Source organism: Grampus griseus (assembly GCF_964374135.1).
Source record: "Grampus griseus genome assembly, chromosome: 8".
NCBI lineage: Eukaryota > Metazoa > Chordata > Mammalia > Artiodactyla > Delphinidae > Grampus > Grampus griseus.
Genome location: NC_139002.1, coordinates 56,055,795 through 56,080,345, shown reverse-complemented (window position 1 = coordinate 56,080,345; position 24,551 = coordinate 56,055,795). Strand labels below are relative to the sequence as shown.

The 24,551-nt window shown below is 38.4% G+C and overlaps 1 protein-coding gene across 3 annotated transcripts in view; it reads left to right on the top strand.

The window, feature by feature from the left end:
- UVRAG (UV radiation resistance associated) overlaps positions 1 to 24,551 on the top strand; it is a 315,025-nt gene that overhangs the window by 179,724 nt on the left and 110,750 nt on the right. For all 3 annotated transcript variants that reach the window (XM_082661187.1, XM_082661186.1, XM_082661188.1), the window contains exon 12: positions 7,321 to 7,486. In XM_082661187.1, the coding sequence (XP_082517313.1) occupies positions 7,321 to 7,486 (166 nt within the window). The remainder of the gene's footprint in view (positions 1 to 7,320; positions 7,487 to 24,551) is intronic.

The following is a 24,551-nucleotide window of genomic DNA, read 5'->3' as shown; positions in this document are numbered from 1 at the left end:
ATAGAATGGACAGACAACAAGTTCCTACTGTATAGCACAGGGAACTATATTCAGTATCCTGTGATAAACCATAATGGAAAAGAATATGAAAAAGAATGTAAATATATGTATAACTGAGTCACTTTGCTATATAGCAGTAATTAATACAACATTGTAATTCAACTATACTTCAATAAAAAATAAATTAAAAAAAAAAAGGAAGAGTGATTAAAACAGGAATGGGAAGACCTATGTTTGAGTCCTGGTTCCCCTTCTAGAAACCATCTATTTTGGAACAAGTCATCTAAGCTTTGGGTTGATTTTCTAATTGATAGTATGAGCACATTAGTTCATGTACTACCTGTTTTACATGATTGTTAAGATTTTATTTAAGGGCAAGACATTTTGCCTTATGAGGAAGGTGGTATAATCTCATTTTACAATGTGTAAATGAGCTATTTAGTGACTTGCATGAGACCACAAAAGCTAAGCAATGATCTTGCTGGGATTTGTCTGGTTTCCATTGTACAGTGTTCCCTCTAATCTCTGTAAGTCATACAGATGTGCTTTGGTGTTAATTTTAGGTGTTACTTTTATGTTATGGTGTCTTGAAGCTCATGACACATCTTTTCCCCCATTCTTTCATTCCTTCGTTTATTTAATAAACCTATTAAGTACCTTGAGCCCTGTGTCAGGTTGCAGGGATACAGAATATTCATTTATTGAAAAAAATATCAGTTGAGCACCTGAATGCCAGACACTGTGCTGTGTTTTGAGGATATAATGATGGAAAAAGCAAATATATTCTCTTCTTTCATGGAGCATACAACCTATTGAGGGAGACAGGCAATAAACAAGAAAATAAGTATTTTAAAAGTGTTTAATAAAGGAATACACTATCTTAGAGAATAGGGGAACCAACTGTAGATAAAACAGTCAGAGAAGACCTGTCTGAGGAGAAACATTTAACCCAAAATCTGAAGGCTGAAAGGAACCAACTACACTACAGCTGGGGGAGGAGCAGTCTTAGAAGAGGGAGCGGTCATGATGGAGGATATGGAGGAATGGGCTTGATATATCTGAAAAAATTCAGGGTGAGGGGCATGGGAGAAGATACCTGTATTTTGGGCAGATCATGTAATCTCTCAGAGCTTAATTTCTTCACCTGTAAAATGAGGTAATATTTACATCTTAAATTCATTGTGATGATTGAGATTGCATTTGAAAGGGCTTTTCATATAGAAGGCACTCAATAAATGTAATTGGAATTAGTTGCAAGAGAGAGGAAGGAAGGAAGGACAGAAAAGACCAGAGCAGCCCTGTGTAGCTGGAGCATAGTGAGAAAAGGGAAGGAGTTCCATCAGAAGAGGTAAGAGAGTCAGCCAGGGCCTTGAGGCCACTGGAAGGAGTTTCTATTTTATTCTCAGTGGAGTGGGAAACCCCTGAAGGGCTTCAAGAAGGGGGATGATATGGGTTGATTTATGTTTTTTAAAAGTCACTCTGGCTGCTAAATACAGAATGATCTGAGAGGCGGCAGCAAGAGAAGCAGGGCTATCGGTATTGGAGTATCACCTTAATTCATTCTGGGATGTTTCTTGATTCTATTTTTGTTTTCTGGAGGTGATTTATTTCCTAGTTTTTCCTAGCTTTTGTTTGCTATCTATACTTAGTATGCCCAACAAGCTGAATACATTCCTTCTTCCCTTAAAAAAGTTAGTTTAGCTTTCAAGTGCAGTTTTTACTGCTAAAACAATGAAATGGGAGATAAAATGAAATAAATATTTAATTCTACTCTAAGGCCCTGTTTACTTCCCATGACTCCTAGGAATCAGAAATTTTAAGCAGCACATATGGTAGTATTGGACTTTAAAATCTTACGTTGGCATCTGTAAGGCACTTCCAGGTACTAAATTTACTGAGTGCCTTGTGTGTGTCATTTACGGTGTCAGGTGCTGGGAGTATACAAAGGGGACCAAGGCATTGATCCCACCTCCATGAAACTTCAGTCTACTTGAGGTTAACGAGGCACTTAGAAGTTTATACCAGGTACATGGGACTCAGAGAGTGGGAATAATCAGGTCTGTCAGGAGGGAATCAGGAAAATCTTTATAGAGAAGATGATACCTGAGGTATTTTAAAAGATGAAATAGTATTCCCCTTTTGAAAGAAGGATGGGACATTTTAGGTTCGGTGAGTAGAAATATGGTAACATGGAACATCATGCATGATGCTGTCTTGTTTATTTAATTCTCACCACTGTGAGAATTAATTCCTTCTGTGAGGGAAAGAGTTATACTCAACATTTTTTTTTAAAGACAAGAAAATTGCAGCTCAGAGAGATTAGTTAATTTTTCCGAAGACTCATACTAGCCAGTGGCAGAGGTAAAATCATCCCCGGTCGGCCTGATTTTAAGGTCCATATTATTCCTGTCATGATGCAGTTTTCTTCCTTGTTTTGAATAATAACCTCTTCCAGACTTCTGACAACTTTTAGTGTTCTGTAGCAGCTGCATTCTTAGTAAGACTCTAGTGAGAGAACTCTAAACCGGTTATTCTGTTATATTCATGAGATTTTGCTGGGATAGACTTTACATTGTATGGCTTGATACTGTTTGGGAAACTCCTCCATAGTGACCCAACACTTATTGTGCTCTTCTCCTCTTCTAACTGGGTAAGTTTCAGTTAGAGTATTCCAGAGAGACTGGGACACAACGGGAGAAAATTGTCCAGTGAAGGGTATTCATTTGAGTTCCATTGACTGAGACATTTCTCATCCAAAAATAAAAAAAAAAAAAGAAAACTGTTTGTGTGTGTTTTTAAGTAATCCATAACATGAGAGCCTTTCGTGGTAATGAGACCCAGATTTCCTTCTGTGTCTGTATCCCTTCATACAGGCATGATTTCTTGGAAAGGAGAGTCCATATGTCAAACAGTGTCTCATTGAGAACATGGAATGATTCCATAGATGCTGTGGCAATGATTAGAGTCTTAAATATTTTGTCCTGTCTGGATCAGTGGGTGCATGGTTCCTTACCAAATCAGCTGCCTCAGTGATTGGGAAGGCAGGATGGTAAGAGCTTTTAGATCACTTATTGTACTTGGATGCATTTGAATATTAATAGTTTGTCCAACATATAAGTCAGAGGGACATTTGAATGAATTTATAATGTTGTCATGGCCATTGTGGGTTTGTGGAATCTGTTATCATAACAATTACATAAAAGATTTAATTATAAAAATTACTGCAGCCCCGAGTAGATACCTACATTTAAAAAACAAACCAGGGCTTCCCTGGTGGCGCAGTGGTTGAGAGTCCGCCTGCCAATGCAGGGGACACGGGTTCGTGCCCCGGTCCGGGAAGATCCCACATGCCGTGGAGCGGCTGGGCCCGTGAGCCGTGGCCACTGAGACTGCGCGTCCGAAGCCTGTGCTCCGCAGTGGGAGAGGCCACAACAGTGAGAGGCCTGAAAAACCAGAAATATTTATTATGAGGAAACTGCAGAATTTTGTTGTTTGTAAGCCCCTTAAAACATTGTTTTAATAAGGGCTTTTTCACTTACCTGAGTCTACAGTTTATTCCTGTTCCTCCCTGAACCCTCCCACTCCCCCTCTAACTTCTTTTCACCAACAGACCTATCATCTGTGACCTTTCTAACCCCCAGAGCAGCATAAGGAATACAAGCCTCTGCTCTGCATTAGGTGTTAGGGGCGTCATTAATGCTTACTGGAAAAGCACACCCCAGAGAGCCAGGTTTTGGCTTTGGCAGGTAAAAAGCCTTTTAGATCTTGGAATGCTGGAAACCTTAAACCTTTTGGTTTTTTTAGCTAAAGTGATTGGCAACAGAATGTGACATCTGAGGTTTCGTGGCCAGCAATAGCCATAATTAACCACATGAGCTCACATTTTCCCACTGGAGGTACAGTGGTCTTGGGGTGATGAAAGTGACTTCCCTACCAGGAGGTGGTTTTCCTTTTGAGGGTATTGGAATACCCTTGGGCCCTGTAATGCCTTACCCGTGGTCCTTTTAAAATGCTTTTTAATATAAAACTTCAATATTGGAAATCCAACACCACAGTGTTTAACTGCGAGGCTGTGACAGAGCACTATGGCCTGGAATAGGAAACAACCTAGGGTTTTTAATGGGTGGAGTGGGGAGTCTTGTGGTGGAAACAATGGTGAGTGTGAACAACTAGAATCAAAACTGATTTCCAGTATTACCCAGTTTTCCGTTTTTGCTATTTCTTTTTGGTTTTTGATGTACATATATAAGATTCTCTTAGAGATGCCCTTTTATGTTTAAATTTAATCAAAATTGTTTTTTGTTGTTGTTGTTGTTTTTGTTTTTGTTTTTTTTGCTGTGCGCGGGCCTCTCACTGTTGTGGCCTCTCCCATTGCGGAGCACAGGCTCTGGACGCGCAGGCTCAGCAGCCATGGCTCACGGGCCCAGCCGCTCCACGGCATGTGGGATCTTCCCGGACCGGGGCACGAACCCGTGTCCCCTGCATCGGCAGGCGGACTCTCAACCACTCTGCCACCAGGGAAGCCCTGTTTTGTTTTTAATTAATTAATTTTATTTATTTATTTCTGGCTGCTTTGGGTCTTCGTTGCTGCATGCAGGCTTTCTCTAGTTGCGGCGAGTGGGAGCTGCTCTTCGTTGCAGTGTGCAGGCTTCTCATTGCGGTAGCTTCTCTTCTTTAAGCTGCACAGGCTCTAGGTGCACAGGCTTCAGTAGTTGTGGCGCACGGGCTTAGTTGCTCCGCAGCATGTGACATCTTCCCGGACCAGGGCTCAAACCCGTGTCCCCTGCATTGGCAGGCAGATTCTTAACTACTGTGCCATCAGGGAAACCCACAAAATTGTTTTGATTATTGGAAGGAGATGGTGTTAGAAGACCAGTTTCCGTTCTTTTAATATATGTGTGGATGTAGTCCTCGAAATAGGCAAACTTAATTCTTTAGTATTACCCTTTTAGTAATACGGAAAACTGGAGATGCTTGAGTGTTTAGCTTTGGATAGATTTTTTAAACTATAGTTTGCACTTGACCTATTTTGGGCAGGCTAACTGAGAGGCATTCTGATTTTTGGAAGTTTTCAAATCCTTTTCTGTCAGGTCACATACGAAAGGAAAAGCTTACTTACTGTAAGTACTTACTGTACAGTAAGCTTACTTACTGTAAGTTCTTACAGTTCTTACTGTAAGAGCTTACTTACTGTAAGTTCTCTTTTTCTTCCTCTCCCCTCAAAAGAAGGTTCTGAAAGACCAAGTCCTTTTACTGATAGAAATATTTTAAATTTGATAAGCCCTATTCTTTAGAGAAAGCAGGAGGCAGGATTCAGCAACATCTGATGGAACTCACCATCCCAGCTGTGCTTCCAGGGATAAATATTTGGGGGGCTGGGGTGTAGATAGAATTCTCTCTCCCACTCCATCACTCATAGTTTTTACTTATATGGCTTTGACCAAGTCACTTATGCTACGTGAATCTTATTTTTCTCATTTCTAAGTTGATAGCATCAGATGCAGTGATTTCTAAGGTTTCTCCTGGCTCTAATATTATATATGATGATTAAATTATAATGTAATGCATTTACAATGTAATGTAATTTCAGTCTCTAAGGTAGTCTGATATACATATTTCAACAGTAGGAAAGTATTATAGTACTGTGAGTCTGGGCCAAGAGCACATGGTCTCTAAAAATAGGATTCTCGTCAGTTAGGGCATGCCCAGTAGTCAGTTGAAAGGAATGCTGTTTGATTTTTTTTTTCATCAGTTTGATTTGAGAGAACATGTTACCAAGGAGTTTTTATGTGTTCTTTGCCCTTACTAGAAAAGTGTGAAGAAACTAAGATAATACACGTGTGTTATATGCTTGGTGTGTTCTAGGCTCCAAAGTTAAAAATTGTTACATTCCACAGTAAAGTTCTGCGACAGTATGGTAGAGTGCTTAAAGACAGAGGCATCCGTGTCAGGTCAACCCACATACTAGCTATCTTAGTTTGGAGAGGTTCCTTAACTTCTTTGAACCTTATTTCTTCATCTATAAATTGAATGAAATAGCATATAAAACGTGCCCAGTTTATTAATTGTTGATGAATGAATGACTATCAGAAATAAAGCATCATGGTCAATTTCTGGCAGAAAAAAAAAGTGTACAATAAAAGTTACCTATTTTTACAGTATGATCAAGGAATCTGCTTTGGTAGTCAAGGGCGGAGAATGCACTGAGTAGTATACGGCTATAGTAGGGGTCCTACAGTAGGAAGGTAGTGCTTAGATAACCAAGTTTAAATATAAAAAAGAAGAATGTGGAAAATATTACTAGTAATTGAAGTTAAAGTTACTCTTAAAAATCAGGAAATACTCAAGCCAAGGTCATCTCAATCATTTCAGCCTTTCTCTAGCCAGATGTATTCCAGATATGTGTTAAATGTGTGTATGTGTGTGTGTGTGTGTGTGTGTGTGTGTGAGAGAGAGAGAACTTTTTAAAGTATTTTAAGAATATTGTATACCAAGCAGTTACTTTTTCCTTACCCCTGGGGCAAGCTTAAAACTTTTTATTGTATTACCCTCAGTTCTGGGTACCTGAATGATTATTTGTCGCTTGGTAGGCAGTAGCAGAAATCTAGATGTTGAGTTAAAAATCTGTGACTTCTTAAAAGATACATACTTATGTTTGACTGTAGGAGACATGTATTTTTTCCAACAGTTGCTTCCACACAAAAATTGCATAAATAGAATATATATGAACAATGTGGTTTTTGACCTTTTACTATTTAAAACATTTTTTTCTCCTTATCCTATCTCAAACTTCACAGACTTAAACAATGCTGTCTTTATGAATATTGAGAACATACCCCATAAGGATGCACTGTGCTGTTTCACTTCACCTTGGAATTAATAACGTTGTACAACAGTACAGCTGTTTTGCTTATAAAGTTGTTAACGAGTAAAATGTATAATGTTAATATAGATGTAATGTTTAAACCTCTGAAACTAATTTTTGCATTGTATAATAGACTCAGGTATTATTTTTGCCCTTAAAAATGCTGGGAAAGAGAGTAATGGAGATTTGAATGCAGTAAGAACTCTTAAGATTATATATCAAATTTTAATCTCATCACATTAATTATTGGGGAATAGTTTTAAATGTAGTAGATGAAATTTCAAATCTTATTAATGTGTTTAGATTTCTATAAAATTCATATAATTTAGATAGGTGAATAATATTTTATCAATTATTTCTTATAAAATCTCTCTTGAAATTGATTTATTATGATCTCATAGGTACATTTGTAAGGTAAATAGTTATTTTCTATTTCTCTGTTTTTGAATTTACAGCAAAAGATGATGGAAGCATTGCTGTTGCCCTTGGTTACACTGCACATTTAGTATCAATGATTTCCTTTTTCCTACAAGTGCCCCTCAGATATCCTATAATTCATAAGGGATCGAGATCAACAATCAAAGATAATATTAATGACAAGTTGACTGAAAAGGAGAGAGAGTAAGTATCCTTTTAAAATATTCTTTTAACATTAAGGCAGTATGAAGCATCGACTGTATTAAAAATATAAAATGTGACCTAGATTGTGGTGATTTTTGTATATCCTTTGTAAAGTGCTCCATTTCTTTAAAATAGAGTGTAGTCAAAATTGCTGTTGATAGCAAAATTGACTCATTCAAATTTAATTTGCTTTTGTGAGGTAAGTATCATATACTCTGCAAATATTCATGTAATATCTGTTGCCGCTAGTCACCAAATGAAATGCTTAAAGATTTGTCAGAGAGACAACGAGGAAAAAGATAAAAGACTTAACAGCAGATTGTACATATCTAAAAAATGGGTTTGTGAACTGGAAGGTAGCCCAGGAGAAAATACCTGACCAGGCACAAGTACAAAAGAGATGGATTTATCGAAAAGTGCTGGACATATGTAGGACACAATAAAAAGTCTAATATACATATAATTGGAGTCACAGAGAGGGAGAAGAGAGCACACAGGGTAATTGTAACATTTTAAGAGATAATGACAGAGTTCAAATTTGACAAAAGACATCAAGCTATAAGTTCAAGAAGCATTAAATACAACACAAAATATGTTCAAAGCAAACATACTTAGGGGAATTATAGTAAAACAGCTGAAAACCAAAGAAATAAAGTGAAAATATTAAAATTACCTAGAGAGAAAAGAGATTTGCCTCAAAAGAGCAATAATAAGGCTGAAAGCTAATTTCTTAAGAGAAACATTGGGAACCGGAGATGATGCAGTGACTTTTTTTTTTTTTTTTTTTGCAGTACGCGGGCCTCTCACTGTTGTGGCCTCTTCCGTTGTGGAGCACAGGCTCCGTACGCGCAGGCTCAGTGGCCATGGCTCACGGGCCCAACCGCTCCGCGGCATATGGGATCTTCCCAGACGGGGGCACGAACCCGTGTCCCCTGCATCGGCAGGCAGACTCTCAATCACTGCACCACCAGGGAAGCCCTGCAGTGACATTTTTAAAGCATGTAAAATGATACTGCCAACTTAGAATTCTGTATTCAGTGAATTATCCTTCAAAAGTAAAGGCAGGGGACTTCCCTGGTGGCACAGTGGTTAAGAATCTGCCGCCAGTGCAGGGGATATGGGTTTGATCCCTGGTCTGGGAAGATCCCACATGCCATGGAGCAACTAAGCCCGTTCACCACAACTACTGAACCCCATGTGCCTACGGCCCGTGCTCCACAACAAGAGAAGCCACCACAATGAGACGCCCGCGCACCACAATGAAGAGTAGCCCCCACTCGCCGCAACTAGAGAAACCCCACGCAGAGCGATGAAGACCCAATGCGGCCAAAAATAAATTAATTAAAAAAAAAAAAGTAAAGGCAAAATAAAGACATTTCAGACTATCAGTACTGAGAAAACGCATCTGAGCAGACCTATACTAAGGGAAATACTAAAGGCAGAATAAAAATAATCTAGCATAGAAACATGGAAATGCCTCTCCTCCAGAAATTCTGATTCAGTTGATAAGCCCAGACATGAGATATATTTTTCTAAAGCCCCTGAAGTGACTGTAATGTGCAGCCAGGTTTGAGAACCACTGTTCTACTGATGGATTGCGAATGTTGTGTTCGTGGGCGTGAAGAAATGAAATATCCTCCACTCTATTTAGGAAACTGCAAGAGAAAAGGCAGGAAAGGTGAGCATCAGTGGAAGAATTTAGTACTGTATCTGGTAGGGCTTGTAAGTGGAGGGCTGGGAGCGTGTGTATAGTTCTATTCAGTTCCTTTTCAAAGGCATTGATTACTTTATAGCCCAAGTATTATTTTCAATTTCAAAACCTTTTATTTAAAGAGAGCCTGAAATATATATGTTTGACAGAAGGGGACATGAGTATGGTTTCTTTCCTCTTTTTAAAAAATTGAGGTGAAATTCACATAACATAACTTTTTTAAAGTGTACAATTCAGTGGCATTTAGTATCTTCATGGTATTATGTAATCACCACTTCTATCTAGTTCCAAAACATTTTCATCACCCTGAAGGAAAACCCTGTATCTATTAAGTAGTCACTCCCTGTTCTCCTACCCAGTAACCCCTTTCTTCAGTCCCTGGCAACCACCCCATTTGCTTTCTGTCTCTATGGATACCTCTTCTGGATATTTCGTATAACTGGAATCATTTACGACATGTAACCTTTTGTTTAGGGTTTCTTTCACTTAGCCTAATATTTTCAGTGTATCCACGTTGAGCACAATCAGTGCTTCATGTACTTTTATGGCTGAATAATATTCCATTGAATGTATATACCACATTTTGTTTATGCATTCATCTATTGATGGGCATTTGGATTATTTCCACTTTTTGGCTGTGATCATTCATGTACAAGTATTTGCTTGAGTATCCATTTTCAGTTCTTTCGAGCATATAACTTGAAGTGGAATTGCTGGGTCATATGGTAATTCTATGTTTAACTTTTTGAGGCACCACCAAACTGTTTTCCACAACAGCTACACCAGCTTACATTCCCTGGTATAAAGTGGTATACGTATCATTGTGCTTTTGATTTGTATTTCCTTAATGACTAATGATGTTGAGCATTTCTTCATGTTCTTGCTGGCCATTTGTATATCTTGTTTGGAGACATACCTACTCAGATTTTCAGCCTGTTATTTTTCCTTTCAGTTTTATTGAGATATAATTGATATACAGCACCATAAAAGTTCAAGGTGTACAGCATAATGACTGACCTATGTACATCATGAAATGCTTACCACAGTAAGTTTAGTGAACACCCATCATCTCATGTAGGGAAAACAATTAAAGAAACAGAAAAAAATTTTTTTCCTTGTGATGAGAACTCTTAGGACTTACTCTCTTAACCACTTTTATTTATAACATTCAGCGGTATTAATTATATCAATCATGTTGTATGTTACATCCCTAGTACTTGTTTATCGTATAACTGGAAGTTTTTACCTTTTGACTGCCTTCATACAATTTCCTCCCACCCCTTACCCCTCCGCCTCTGGTGACCATAAATCTGATCTCTTTTCCTATGAGTTTGTTTGGTTTTGAAGTACAGTTGACCTACAACACTATGTCCTGGTAACAACATAGTGATTTGATTTTTCTGTGCATTTCAAAATGATCACTACAATAAGTCTAATTATTGTCACCATACGAAGATATTACATAATTAAGACTATACTCCCCACACTGTACAGTTCAAACCCGTGACTCATGTAATTTATAACTGGAAGTCTGTACCTCTTAATCTTCCTCACCTCTTGCCCGTATTTTTAATTGGGTTGTTCCTGTTTTCGTTGAGTTGTAAGACTTCTTTGTATATTCTGCATACTAGACTCTTATCAGGTAAATCATTTGCAAGTATTTTCTCCCATTCTCTAGGTTGTTACAGTTTAAGGCCTAAAATTAAGGTCAGTATTATGTGCTGCCTGGATATCTGGTGAAACCAGGAGGGCCTTGAATAGTCCCTCCCAACTCTGCTCCCATGGATCAGGCCCCCTATCCAAACAACCCTCTTTATTCAGGGGTCTAGGTAGTCTCTGCTTATTCCTGAGTAGTAAATTTCAGTTCCTTGCCAGATGGGTAATTATGGAAACAAACCAATCACATCCTCCCCTGGGAACCAATCATCACCACTCTGTCCTTTTCATACTACAGAGCCTGCCACCCATAGCTCCTGGTTGTTCGCTCTCTTCTCAAGTGTAACCCCATGTGAGTCTGTGTGGCATGCAGTGTCCTCCTCCCCTGGGATTTGAGTATGTGTGACCAGTAATATGCTTTTAATCTCATATGTCCAGTGTCAGATGTTGAGTGTTCAACCATCCCCATGACCCTAGGGGTCTCTTATCAATGGGGTGAATAAGAGGAGATTAAAATAGTTGTTTTACTTTCTTTATAGTGTACTTTGATGCATAAAAGTTTCGGATTTTGATCAGGTCTAATTTATCTATCTTTTTTGTGTGTGTTTGTTTCTAGAGCTTTTGGTTTCATATCTAAAATCCATTGCTAAATCCGAGCTCATGAAGATTTACCCCTTTGTTTTCTTGAAATAGTCATAGCATTTTATCTCTCATATGTAGGTCTTTGACCCACTTTGGGTTAATTTTTGTATATGTCATGGCTTAGGGGTCCAACTCCATTCTTTTACATTAGGATATCCAGCTGTATCTGCATCATTTGTTAAAGAGACTATTCTTTCCTCATTGAATGGCTTTGGCACACTTGTTGAAAATTAATTAGCCGTAGAGTATTTCTGAACTCTCAGTTCTAGTCCACAGGTTCATATGTCTATTGCTATATATCAATTCCACAATAAACTCTGAAATTGTGAATGCTCCAACTTTGTTCTTTTTCGGTACTTTTCTGGCTATTCAGAGCCCTTTGCAATTCCATATGAATTTGAAGATCATCTTTTCTATTTCTGCAAAGAGGGCCTTTTTTTTTTTTAACATCTTTATTGGGGTATAATTGCTTTACAATGGTGTGTTAGTTTCTGCTTTATAACAAAGTGAATCAGTTATACATATACATATGTTCCCATATGTCTTCCCTCTTGCGTCTCCCTCCCTCCCACCCTCCCTATCCCACCCCTCCAGGCTGTCACAAAGCACCGAGACAATATCCCTGTGCCATGCGGCTGCTTCCCACTAGCTATCTACCTTACTACGTTTGTTAGTGTGTATATGTCCATGACTCTCTCTCGCCCTGTCACAGCTCACCCTTCCCCCTCCCCATAACCTCAAGTCCGTTCTCCAGTAGGTCTGTGTCTTTATTCCTGTCTTACCCCTAGGTTCTTCATTACATTTTTTTTTCTTAAATTCCATATATATGTGTTAGCATACAGTATTTGTCTTTTTCTTTCTGACTTACTTCACTCTGTATGACAGACTCTAGGTCTATCCACCTCATTACAAATAGCTCAATTTCGTTTGTTTTTGTGGCTGAGTAATATTCCATTGTATATATGTGCCACATCTTCTTTATCCATTCATCTGATGATGGGCACTTAGGTTGTTTCCATCTCCGGGCTATTGTAAATAGAGCTGCAATGAACATTTTGGTACATGACTCTTTTTGAATTTTGGCTTTCTCAGGGTATATGCCCAGTAGTGGGATTGCTGGGTCATATGGTAGTTCTATTTGTAGTTTTTTAAGGAACCTCCATACTGTTCTCCATAGTGGCTGAACCAATTCACATTCCCATCAGCAGTGCAAGAGTGTTCCCTTTTCTCCACACCCTCTCCAGCATTTATTGTTTGTAGATTTTTTCATGATGCCATTCTGACTGGTGTGAGGTGATACCTCATTGTAGTTTTGATTTGCATTTCTCTAATGATTAGTGATGTTGAGCATCCTTTCACGTGTTTGTTGGCAATCTGTATATCTTCTTTGGAGAAATGTCTATTTAGGTCTTCTGCCCATTTTTGGATTGGGTTGTTTGTTTTTTTGTTATTGAGCTGCATGAGCTGCTTGTAAATTTTGGAGATTAATCCTTTGTCAGTTGCTTCATTTGCAAATATTTTCTCCCATTCTGAGGGTTGTCTTTTGGTCTTGTTTATGAAAGAGGACCTTTTAATAAGCTGTTGGCTTCAGTTTGCTAGCAATTCATTGAGGATTTTTGCATGTATATTTATAAGGAATATATAGAAGACTATAGTCTTCTTGCATGGCTTTTCTGTCAGGATAATAGTGGCCTCATAGAAAGCATTATGAAGTAAGTGTTCCCTTCTCTTCTACTTTATTGGGAGAGTTTGAGGATTGCTGTTAATTCTTCTTTTAAATGTTTGTTAGAATTTACCAGTGGAGCCAAGTGGTTCTGTTCTTTTCTTTGTTGGGAGGTTTTTGATTAGTGATTCAATTTCTTATTATAGGTCTGTTCATATTTTTTATATATTCCTGACTCAGTTTATATCATTTGTGTGTTTCTAAGAACAAGACCATTTCATCTAGGTTATCTAATTTGTTGGTGACAGTTGTTCATAGTATTTTTTATAATCCCTTTCATTTCTGTAAGGTCTTTAATGATGTCTATTTTCATTTCTGATTTTAGTTGTTTGTGCCTTTTTTATTTTCTTTTTTTTTTTTTTTACGGTACATGGGCCTCTCACCGTTGTGGCCTCTCCCGCTGTGGAGCACAGGCTCTGGACGGGCAGGCTCAGCGGCCATGGCTCACGGGCCCAGCCCCTCTGCGGCATGTGGGATCTTCCCAGACCGGGGCACAAACCCGTGTCCCCTGCATCGGCAGGCGGACTCCCAACCACCGCGCCACCAGGGAAGCCCTTTTTTATTTTCTTATTGTAGCTAAAAACTTTTAGCTAGAATGAGAAGATGTGATGGATCTTTTCAAAGAATTGACTTTTTGGTTTTGTTGATTCTCTCTGTTGTTTTTGTCTCTTTTATCTCTAATCATTATTATTTCTTTCATTCTGCTAGTTTTGGGTTTTGTTTTCTATTCCTTTAGATGTAAAGTTAGGTTACTGATATGAGAGCTTTCTTTTTTTCTCTTTTCTTTTTTTTTTTTTTTTTTTTTTTGCAGTACGCGGGCCTCTCACTGTCGTGGCCTCTCGTGTTGCGGAGCACAGGCTCCGGACGCGCAGGCTCAATGGCCATGGCTCATGGGCCCAGCTGCTCCATGGCATGTGGGATCTTCCTGGACCGGGGCACGAACCCGTGTCCCCTGCATCGGCAGGCGGACTCTCAACCACTGCGCCACCAGGGAAGCTCTGGTTTGTCTTACTTCTTGAGCAGTGTCTTCTGCTTTTCCTCACTGAGTGAGTTCTGACTAGGCAAAACAAAGGCAAGTACCTTGCATTAGTCCTGCAGGTCGCCCCCAGATAAGTTAGAACAAACCAACCGAAATGTTTTAGAATAAGATCTGCTCTGCTCCCTTAAGAACCAGGGGTCAGGGCCCCACAAGGGCAGCCTGCTGTCTTTAAGACCACTGCTGAGCTGGAGAGGGGGTTAAGGACAAGATAAGTAAAAATGCTGCAAAGCATTCCTTCTGATTTTGAGTTTCCTTTTTCTTGATTCATTGTTCAGCCAGTTGTTGTAAGCCTTTGACAGTTTTTGCTTGATTTTTTTCTTTTTCAATGTTTCTCTAGAGGGACAAGTCCTTTGATCTACTTACTGTACCATTTTTGCTGACTCCATTCCATTTGTTTGTGTAATGATGAAAAACACTACTTGTAAGGGATGAAGGGACCCCTAGGTAATTTTAAGAGGAGAGAATACCATAACCAGATATGTCTTTCACAGAGATGACCTTGTAGTTTTGTGGAGAATGCCTCTCAACCTTCTGTAGGCTCCATATTAAGAAAATTAAGTATCTCTTCAGATTTTTATCAGATTTGTGCATGATGATCTGCCTTAAAATATTAGTTATGTAGGAAGGTCACTTTGGGATCTTGAAGGAGGGGTGCTCCTCGAAATGATAAATACTCTCTCTCCAGATCAGCTGCGCACTTTAATTTGTGAAGGAGCAGCTTAACATGTGAGCACTCCAAGTAGTATGCGCCAGTGTGAGTAGTAGTGATGATTTGTTTATTGATTGATTTTCCGAAGCAATCTGGGAAGGCCAGGGAGATTTTGGTGATGACGTTACTCATTTTTTTCTTTGGCAGCCAAGAGAACCACAGGAATTGCTTTTTAGTGAATGAATTTTATATTATACCTCTATCTCCCCCTTTTCACTGAAACACAAATTGTATTTTATTGATTCTAATGTAAATACTTTTGACATTTTAATATTGCTAAAAATGAGATACATCTTACAATTAATGGCATGGTTGATAGCATTTATCTTTTCTTAGTGATACATAAGTTAATGATGCAGTTCACAGTTGATGCTGTCTTAGATTTTATGAACTATCAAATATTTTCACTGGGCAGTAAAGCACTTCAGATCCATTTTGGAACAACATAGATGTGTAAATAAATATCTAAATACAAATACATTTATTGATTATGCTTGTTGATTGAATCAGCCTCTCAGTTATTAGCCTGGATGACTGAAGGAGCAGATTAGACATGGTTTTCTTTTCTCCTGAGTGTGTCAATTTTCATGTGAACCTTTCCAGGGTATTAGGTGGAATCATGTCTTCATGGGAAAATAGGAATTAAATGACTAATTGGATAAATTATGCTTATTGTAATAGGCCTAGGAATCCTCAGCCTCTGCCCTCTCTGATTACCTGTTTCATCTGGCCATTGGAATGTGATATGTTAGGGTTCAAAGCTCTATTTAGCTAGTTTTGCTACAAGGGGGAAAAAAAACACCAAAAACTAGTTTTCTCCTTTGTATGGTCTGTTTGAAGCCCAGGTCTGGACTGATGCCTTGCCTAAACCATTACTTGTGCACCTGCACACTGTAAAGGGAAACTCTGAAATCTTTGCTGCATTTCATTTTGAGGCTCAGACCACAAAACACGAAGGAATGTAGCCAGAGTCCAGCTGCAGTGTTCTTTTACCCCTTATTTCGTTTTTCACTGAGGACTGAAAAGTAGGTTTTAAAGTGATTTTTGAAATGAAATGCGTTGGTCATTGTTGTTGTGCTACTTAACCATCTGTTAGGTAATACATTCAGAATAGACTAGCTCAATAGATTGAGCTACGACATAGCTGGTCAGAGCATTTGGCTTTTCAAGCCCTCAAAAGATGTCTGAAATTTTTTGTTTTATTTTCAGAAGGAGAAATAGGGAGTGGTGTAAATTGGCAGGCACTTTTGAAACTTCCTGGCCTGTCCCTGACAAGGTTTTTACAGATCTCTAAAAGCTGGTCAGCTATTTTTCTGTAGTGGGATTATTGGAACCAAGAGAAATGGTAGTGCTGCTTTTCCCATTTTGTGGATTTTTTTGTGCTTATGTTTATTCCTGTGGAAGATCTTGACTAAAACCCCAGGAATTGCTTTTTTAACCTGATTGATTCTGATTTCTTTTAGAAACAAATTCTAGAGTACAAAGAAATTGTGATCTATCCAAAATCAGACAATCCTGGGCCCAGATCGTAGTCACTGCATGTGGATTTCATGCTCATGAGAGAAGGAATGGTCAGTTCTAACGATCTGCCACCTTTTTGTGACTGGGGTGCATATGGCCATCATGTATACTTATACATAAAGGAGCTGGGGAGACAGATCCCCAAGCCTGTGACTTGAGCCACCTTTCAGCCACCTTGGCATGTCTGGATGTTTATGGAGCTTCCCCTTCAGCATAACCAGGTTGCATTTTGCCAGGAGGGAAGGGACAAAGGAATTTGCTGAGTGGCAGTGATCAGACTGATGGCCTATCTGTATTCCTTCAGCCTACCTCTTGGCCTGGCCACACTGCCCTATTAATAAATGAATGAGAATTTTTTCTAATGGTGTCTCCTTGAATCAGTGAGAATACTTTGAACTTTATTTGCATAAGTAGCAGATTCTCTATAGAAATAGTGACTGACCCTTGGGATTTCATTAGCATGTATTGAAAACCTAAATTTTTTCTGACTATAATTCTGACTCCTCATTGCTATTCTTCTCTGCTTTAGGCATACTTAAACACCTGTTGACACATCTTATATTAAAAATTCTAGATTCTTTCGTATAAACATTCTCGGCTTCTGTTTGTAATCGAGCTGTTTTAATGTGGAGAGTTCAGAAGTAGTCGCTGTTTTCACTAAATTAGCATGTTTACTTTCGTGGCGTCCAATTAAATCTGATGGCCTCCTTCCAGAAGTGGGAGATTTTCACATGATGCTTAGACTTAAGTGATGTGGCCTTAATTTTCAACTCTTCTACTGTTTATCCTATAAATTAGAACATTTTTTGTAACCTTTCATCTTCATTTTATTATAGGTTGTTGCTCAGATGCTGGCATTTAAAGTAGTCAGGAACTCAGACCTCAGACCTTTATATTGAACAATGATTGTGATGACTTGAGGCAGAGGGTGAACCAAATGCTTTGGTTTTCTATTTTTTCTTGCTGTGCACCTTAAAAGTATAATCAAACGAATATTTTTCAGTGTGCCTAATATAGCTGAAATGAATAAAATTATTAGTTCTTTCAGGTTTTCTACTTGATTACAGGAGTGTGACCTAAGTTGAAAAATCTCTGTTCATGTGAAAACTTTCCCAAACGTCTATAGTCCAGCTCCATTATAACTACCTAAGAGTACACAGTGGAGCAAAAATAAAGATGAAAAGAAATGTTTCTGTACATGCAGCATTGTAGACGTGTTTTAAAACCAGTCAGAATATTCTTAGGTCGTATGAGTCAACCCTTCATTTCACAAATGGAGAAAGAGGTTGCAAGATGAAGTAAGGTCAAATAAGTTAACTAAGCCTTCACGTTGATCTGGCCCCCTGAGGGAATCAAGCCCAGAAGATGGTCCAATTGTTAAGCGTAGTACTTTTAAGCAAGCATTTAGGAGATGGAAGAAGTATATTTATCAAAAAGGGGCTATAGGGCTTCCCTGGTGGCGCAGTGGTTGAGAGTCCGCCTGCCGATGCAGGGGACACGGGTTCGTGCCCCGGTCCGGGAAGATCCCACATGCCACAGAGCGGCTAGGCCCGTGAGCCATGGCCGCTGAGCCTTCGCGTCTGGAGCCTGTGCTCCAACGGGAGAGGCCACAACAGTGAGAGGCCCGCGTACCGCAAAAAAAAAAAAAAGGGGGGCTATATATGAGACTGAAATACCCCTTTCCTGGTTTAGGGGAAGCTCACTGGTAAAAAATGCCATGATGTGAATTCCTATATATTAAGCGGAGTCACCGTGTTCTTATTGAAAATGTTAATTATTTAAATCTCATTTATCAGTTGGTTCACTTAACATTTGTTTTTCCTCTAAAAGGTACAATGCAAAATGCCTCTCTTTTCTTCTCTCTTTCCTCAATTTATTTAAACTAGGCAGAGTTTGTTTTTGGTTTTTTATCACTTAAGTCTTTGAAGTTATGTTGGGACTTCACCTGTAATCACTGAGCAACTGGGGAAAGGTTGTCCTCTCTGAGTCTTGGTTCACCTGGTATAATATCTATGCCACTAGATTATCATGAGGTTTAAATGAAGCACAGTGCTTGGCACACAGAAGATGCTCAATAAAATTTTGCACCTACGATTATGTATACTTTGAGCTTTGCAACAGTAATTCCAGGCAGCCATGTATTTTTTTTTTCTAATTCTAGGTGCTAAAAGGAAACGTGGGCCTAAGAAAAAGTTAAGGAAAATTAAAAATGCAACCCAGTAGAATAGTACTAGATTTCTTTTTGTAGTAATGCCACAGGGTACATCGTCTTTCAGTCATTGGTGTAAATGGAAAGGACTAATGAAGTTTCCCAGAGCACAGGGTAAAATAAACTGTTGCAGGGGCTTCCCTGGTGGCGCAGTGGTTGAGAGTGCGCCTGCCGATGCAGGGGACACAGGGTCGTGCCCCAGTCCGGGAGAATCCCACATGCCGTGGAGCGGCTGGGCCCATGAGCCATGGCCCTTGAGCCTGTGCGTCCGGAGCCTGTGCTCCGTAACAGGAGAGGCCACAACAGTGAGAGGCCCGCGTACCACACACACAAAAAAACAAAACAAAAACTGTTGCAGGTCTGAAGGCTTGTTTCTTACTTCAACTACTCAGGGAGTTTACTGCCTAATATCTGCTAATGAGTCAAGTAAGTGTCTGTGTTTTAGAACCTATCGGTTCAGCGAATGCTGAAACCCTTATTCATAAAAGGAATGTAGAGCAGGTTCAAATAGTTAAACAGTTCCCAGCCTGGCCCGCTACTTACTTTTTTAGTCTTATCCCAGTGCCCTCTCAGTTCATAACCTAATTGTGGTTGTACATAAAGCTCTTCCATTATTATCTAAAACTTGCCTTGTAAAGTCTTTCTTAATTCCCCATAGTTTGATGGACTGTCGTAGCCTTTTGTGATCCTATGAGCAATTCTTTCTATGTAGTATCTCAGAAATGAGTTATGTTTATATATGTTCTCATTTCATTTTAACAGCAACCCAGTGATACAAGTGATGTATTAGAGTTGTCTTTTTGTTGTCTGAAATATTTTCAGTGTAGAAACTGCATCTTACTTGGCATGAAACTTACTCCATTGTCTTACCCAGAGCCTTGTATTGTGTAAACACTCAATAAATATTTTTTGAATTGAATTAGGAGAGCAAAAGGGATGTTCAGTTTCTGCAAATGCTATTAAGTAATCTGACACTCCATGCTCTAGCCCATAGTTTTAACTCTAGATGCTCTGGCCAGGACAATCCTTGTTTCATACACTCCCTTAGGACCATGGGAAGCTATTAACTTCAGTGCCTGTTGTAATCCAAGGCACAGGCAGTCGTGCTAATTGGGCTGTGTTCAGGAGTGAGAGCAAAGAGTGTGTTTTAAAATGAGGAATCCCCATGGAAATTTTAGGCAGCAGAAATCAACAAAATAAAAACGCAGAAGGTGGTTGCTGGGTGAAACAGGAAATGAACACCTTACGGAGACTAGGCAGTCCACTGAGAGAGGGGAAATGTGGAAAATGAGTCAAAAGTAATTGTGTAGCCATTTCATCTCTGACATTTGGAAGCATATTGTTGTGTGTGTTGTTTTTAATGAAGTGTGTTTTACAGTGCTGATGTTATTATCTGGATGAGGAAGTCTTCTCTAGTATTATTGTCATCTCAGCTTTCTGCAACCAACTAAATTAAAATACAGTAATATAATGGGACAGTGGAATAAAAAAGAAAACCAGATGACTCTGACATGTGACCCTAACTTGAACTTACTGCTTTTCTGGTTTGCAGTGTGCTCAAATCAGTGTAGAGAGGTTCAATGTAATGCTTTGAGGGACCGGGGAAAGTAGAGGAATAATATATTTAGTTAATAGTGGGCTATGTCATGGGTTAAAGATTGTTACGTTATTAGAATATGTGAAATCAGTGTTTCTCAACAGGAGGTCCCCAGAGCATCAGTGAGTTCTCCAGGTAGCATGGACTGGCCTTCTGCGGTCTGTTATTAATGTGCATCATATGACGGCGTAGATGCTTTGGATTCTGATATGAATTAATCATTTACTCTAATAAATAAGACTTTGAAGAATGAAGACATTGAAAGTAGTATCTTTCTTTCCTTTAATTCTTATGTTAGATCTTTTGGTAGGCAAATAGTGAGGGATATGAGGATAATTATATCAAGCCAGAGAGTTTGGAGTAAGTGATTTGTGGAATCTTTCAGTTTTCTGAAGAAATAAATGGGTGGAAAGGTAAGAAAATTATTTTTAGGTAGATGTGAACTTACTGTAACTTCCCAAAGCATCTTATTATAATAGTTCTTTAGACAGTTTTCTAGGAATAACATTTATGTCTTGGATAATAGTGTAATTGTAAAACAAATTTATATCATTCTTTTAACCAGATGGTTCTATTCACTGCCATTTTTTACTCCTCTCCCCACAATAATTTACAGTTATAAGATCACCAAATGTAACTTCTGAATTGGATTAAATGATCAATTGGTTTTCAGAGTTTTTCTTCTCTAATTCCTTGAAATGAAAAATTGATATGAGAGTTAACTCATGTATAGTTAAGTCACAGGAGAGTTAAATTACAAAAGACTTACATCACTGAAGTCAGACCATATGTTGAGGACTAGTACATGTTTGTCACTGCACAAGATGCTGGTATTAGGTGAAATTACTCAGCTGCTGAAGTGGCATCAGGGATGGAGAGCAAGTCAGTAGACAGTCATCCTCAGCATTATAAGGGTCATGTTAGAAATACTTGGGGATGAGTTGAGCAGCCAGCAAAGGCATGCTTTAGGAGGTGGCCCCTAAACATCTGAGCTGCTGAGTGTGGAAGAGGCTTAGGAGCTGCCCAAGCAAAGGCTAGATACAACAGAAGGACACACACCCTGGCAAAAAACAGGTATTGCCCCTTTCCATTGGCCAAAGCATCTAGTTTCTCACCCAGCCTGGTGAGTGACTTCAGGTTGCTCTGCAGTTTTCTTTTAGGCATAAATAAAAGAGGGATAAGTTAACAGTTCAATCTTTAGTTGATGTAAAAATGAAAATTACTTTCAAAGATGATTAGCTTTGAGTGGTTAATATCAATATACATATATCCATTTATTCAAAGCATAGTAATATATCTTTATAAAGTGTTCTGGATCACAGGTTGGTTATAATAAATATATGACTAATTTGACTTAAATATATATTCACTTCCATATATAACTATTTAACAGGGATTAACTATATATATTGGCATGTGAATAATAAAAGTTGTGTTTTCTAAACTTAGGAAAGGAGAAATGGCTTTTCCATTTCACTCTTCTGAAAGCACTTCAGTATCAAGCACATCTTGAACCAGTTTATTTTGCCTCACTAGTCTCTGTGCACTGGCTTTAGAGAAATGTGAAGAGTAAAAGAGGGAATTTATATAAAATTACCATTGCATATAATAGTAAATATTTGTATACGGGGTGATAATAATAAGTAGAAATGAGAAATTTGAGAAGTCCATGGCTTCTAATTCAGAAAGGATCTCTTAAATAAATCACAGAAACATACAGACCATAATATGAGAAATGATCCATAACTTTGATTTCATTTCTTAAAACTTGCTAATAACAAAATGAAAAGGTAAGCCACATATCAGGAGAAGAGATTTGTTACCACATAGCTCAGCCAAGGGTCAGGATCCAGAATATGTGGGGAAGAAAACCTTTATATATTAATAAGAAAAGGAGCAGTCAACCCAATAGAAATATGGAGATAGTGTATAAAGCAGCTGTTACAGAAGAACAAACCCTAAATATCTAATGACATAAGGACAAAATACTCACTAGTATTTTACTAGTCTCACTGGTAATCAGGAAAATGCAAATTAACACCACAAGAGATACCATTTTACCTCCATCAACCTGGCCAGAAGTCGAATGAATGTCTGTTTAGTACCTAATTTGGTGAGCATATAGATGAAAAGGAACTCTTATCCTTTGTGAGAGTTTCAGTTAGTTTGTTTCAGAGGGCAATTTGAAAATACAGTTAAATCTGCACAAACGTTCCTCAACCTAACAGCCTCACTCCTGGTTATATATTAGGCTTTTGAGTAGCTTTTACATTTATGCTATCTATGAATATTTATTGTGTCTGTATTATGTAGATAATTAAATTATCTCTTGGCTACCTCTATTATTCTGTATTGGAATTATTCACAATTATATAGCTAGTATATACTTTTTTTCAAGTGACTCTATCCTTTTGTACTATTCCTTTCAGGGTCTCCATTACATTGAAACATAATTTTCTTTTTTTATAAATTTATTTATTCATTCATTCATTCATTTATTTATTTATGGCTGTGTTGGATCCTCGTTGCTGTGCGCGGGCTTTCTCTAGTTGCAGTGAGTGGGGGCTGCTCTTTGTTGCGGTGAGCAGGCTTCTCATTGTGGCTTCTCATGTTTTGGAGCACAGGCTCTAGGCGTGCAGGCTTCATTAGTTGTGGCATGTGGGCTCAGTAGTTGTGGCTTGCGGGCTCTGGAGGTCAGGCTCAGTAGTTGTGGTGCACGGGCTTAGTTGCTCCGTGGCATGTGGGATCTTCCCGGGCCAGGGCTCGAACCCATGTCCCTTGCATTGGCAGGCAGATTCTTAATCACTGCGCCACCAGGGAAGCCCCCCCACCTTTTTTTCTTAAAGCTACTTCCTTTAAGACTAGAATACATGTTCCTTTGTATACAGCATCTCCTTTTCATACAGGGTTGATGCAGGTGGTTACTTTTTCTCATAATTCATATAATTTTCATATACCAGTTCTTGATTAGTTTTAGATTTATAATAGTGGTTCTCCATATTTACTTTTGAGGAAATATTGATGATAATAAATGCCAAGAATTTTGAGTGCTACTCATTTATATTGTTGGAAACCTTTTTAAAAGACTTACAAAAGAATTAGTTCTTCCCATCCTGCTTGTTAGTAACTCCCATTAATATAAATGATGACTCCCAGGTTCATGATGTTGAGAGTCTAGTGATGAAATACTAGAAGTGTTAACAGTAGTTAGTTAAAGAAATTTACTGCTGTAAGTTAATTAAACACACCAGTAAGTAACTGGAGCGTTTTATTATTTAGTTTGTATAAATACACAGTTGGAAAGTTAATGAGAAATGGCAAGTCTCTTGGAGTTTGATTGACAGCTATACTAAACCTTTTTAAAATGTGTAGATGACGAATGAATTTATTGAGACAACTTCTGTTGTAAAATATTCCATAGAAGGAATATTTATTTTTGAGTGTGCAGTAGCATAATTTTGTCATTTCTGACTTTAAAAAATTAGTTACTAGAGGAAAAACTTTTTAGAAGTCACCTCCTAATATTGAATTTGCTAAATAGTGTTCTGTATGGGAGATACAAGACTTTCTTTTATTATTTTCTGGCTTCTATATTATTTGTGGTCTCTGCATAAATCAAAAAATGGGAGATTCCTGAGGTGGTTGAGAAGAATTTGGTAAATAAATAGCATGTTATTTTCCTTCAGAGATTTCTAGGGGAAATGGTAAGCAGTATTGTGTTCTAAGAAGATACAGCTTGGTCACACTTAATTGAAAGAAGTTTCCTTTCTCATTTTGTATCATTTTGGGGGGAACCTACCTGTCTTTTTAGCATGCAATTTGGAATAGACACTTAACTCAATTTTGTAGTATTTTTATTATTAAATGCGAATTCAAAGTCAGGGTTCATAGTATCAGAATTATAAACACATAAATGAACCTGCTCACCTATTCATTCATTCATCAAATGTTCAGTAATTATGTACTGCCTGAGAGACATTTTTCTAGGTTTTTGGATTATAGTAATGGGGGCGCTGGTGGGATGAATTGGGAGATTGGGATTGACATATATACACTAATATGTATAAAATAGATAACTAATAAGAAGCTGTTGTATAAAAAAATAAAATAAAATTCAAAACAAAAAAATGGCAGGGACTTCCATTGTGGCGCAGTGGTTAAGAATCCACCTGCCAATGCAGGGGACACGGGTTTGCTCCCTGGTCCCGGAAGATCCCATGTGCTGTGAGCAACTAAGCCCATGTGCTACAACTACTGA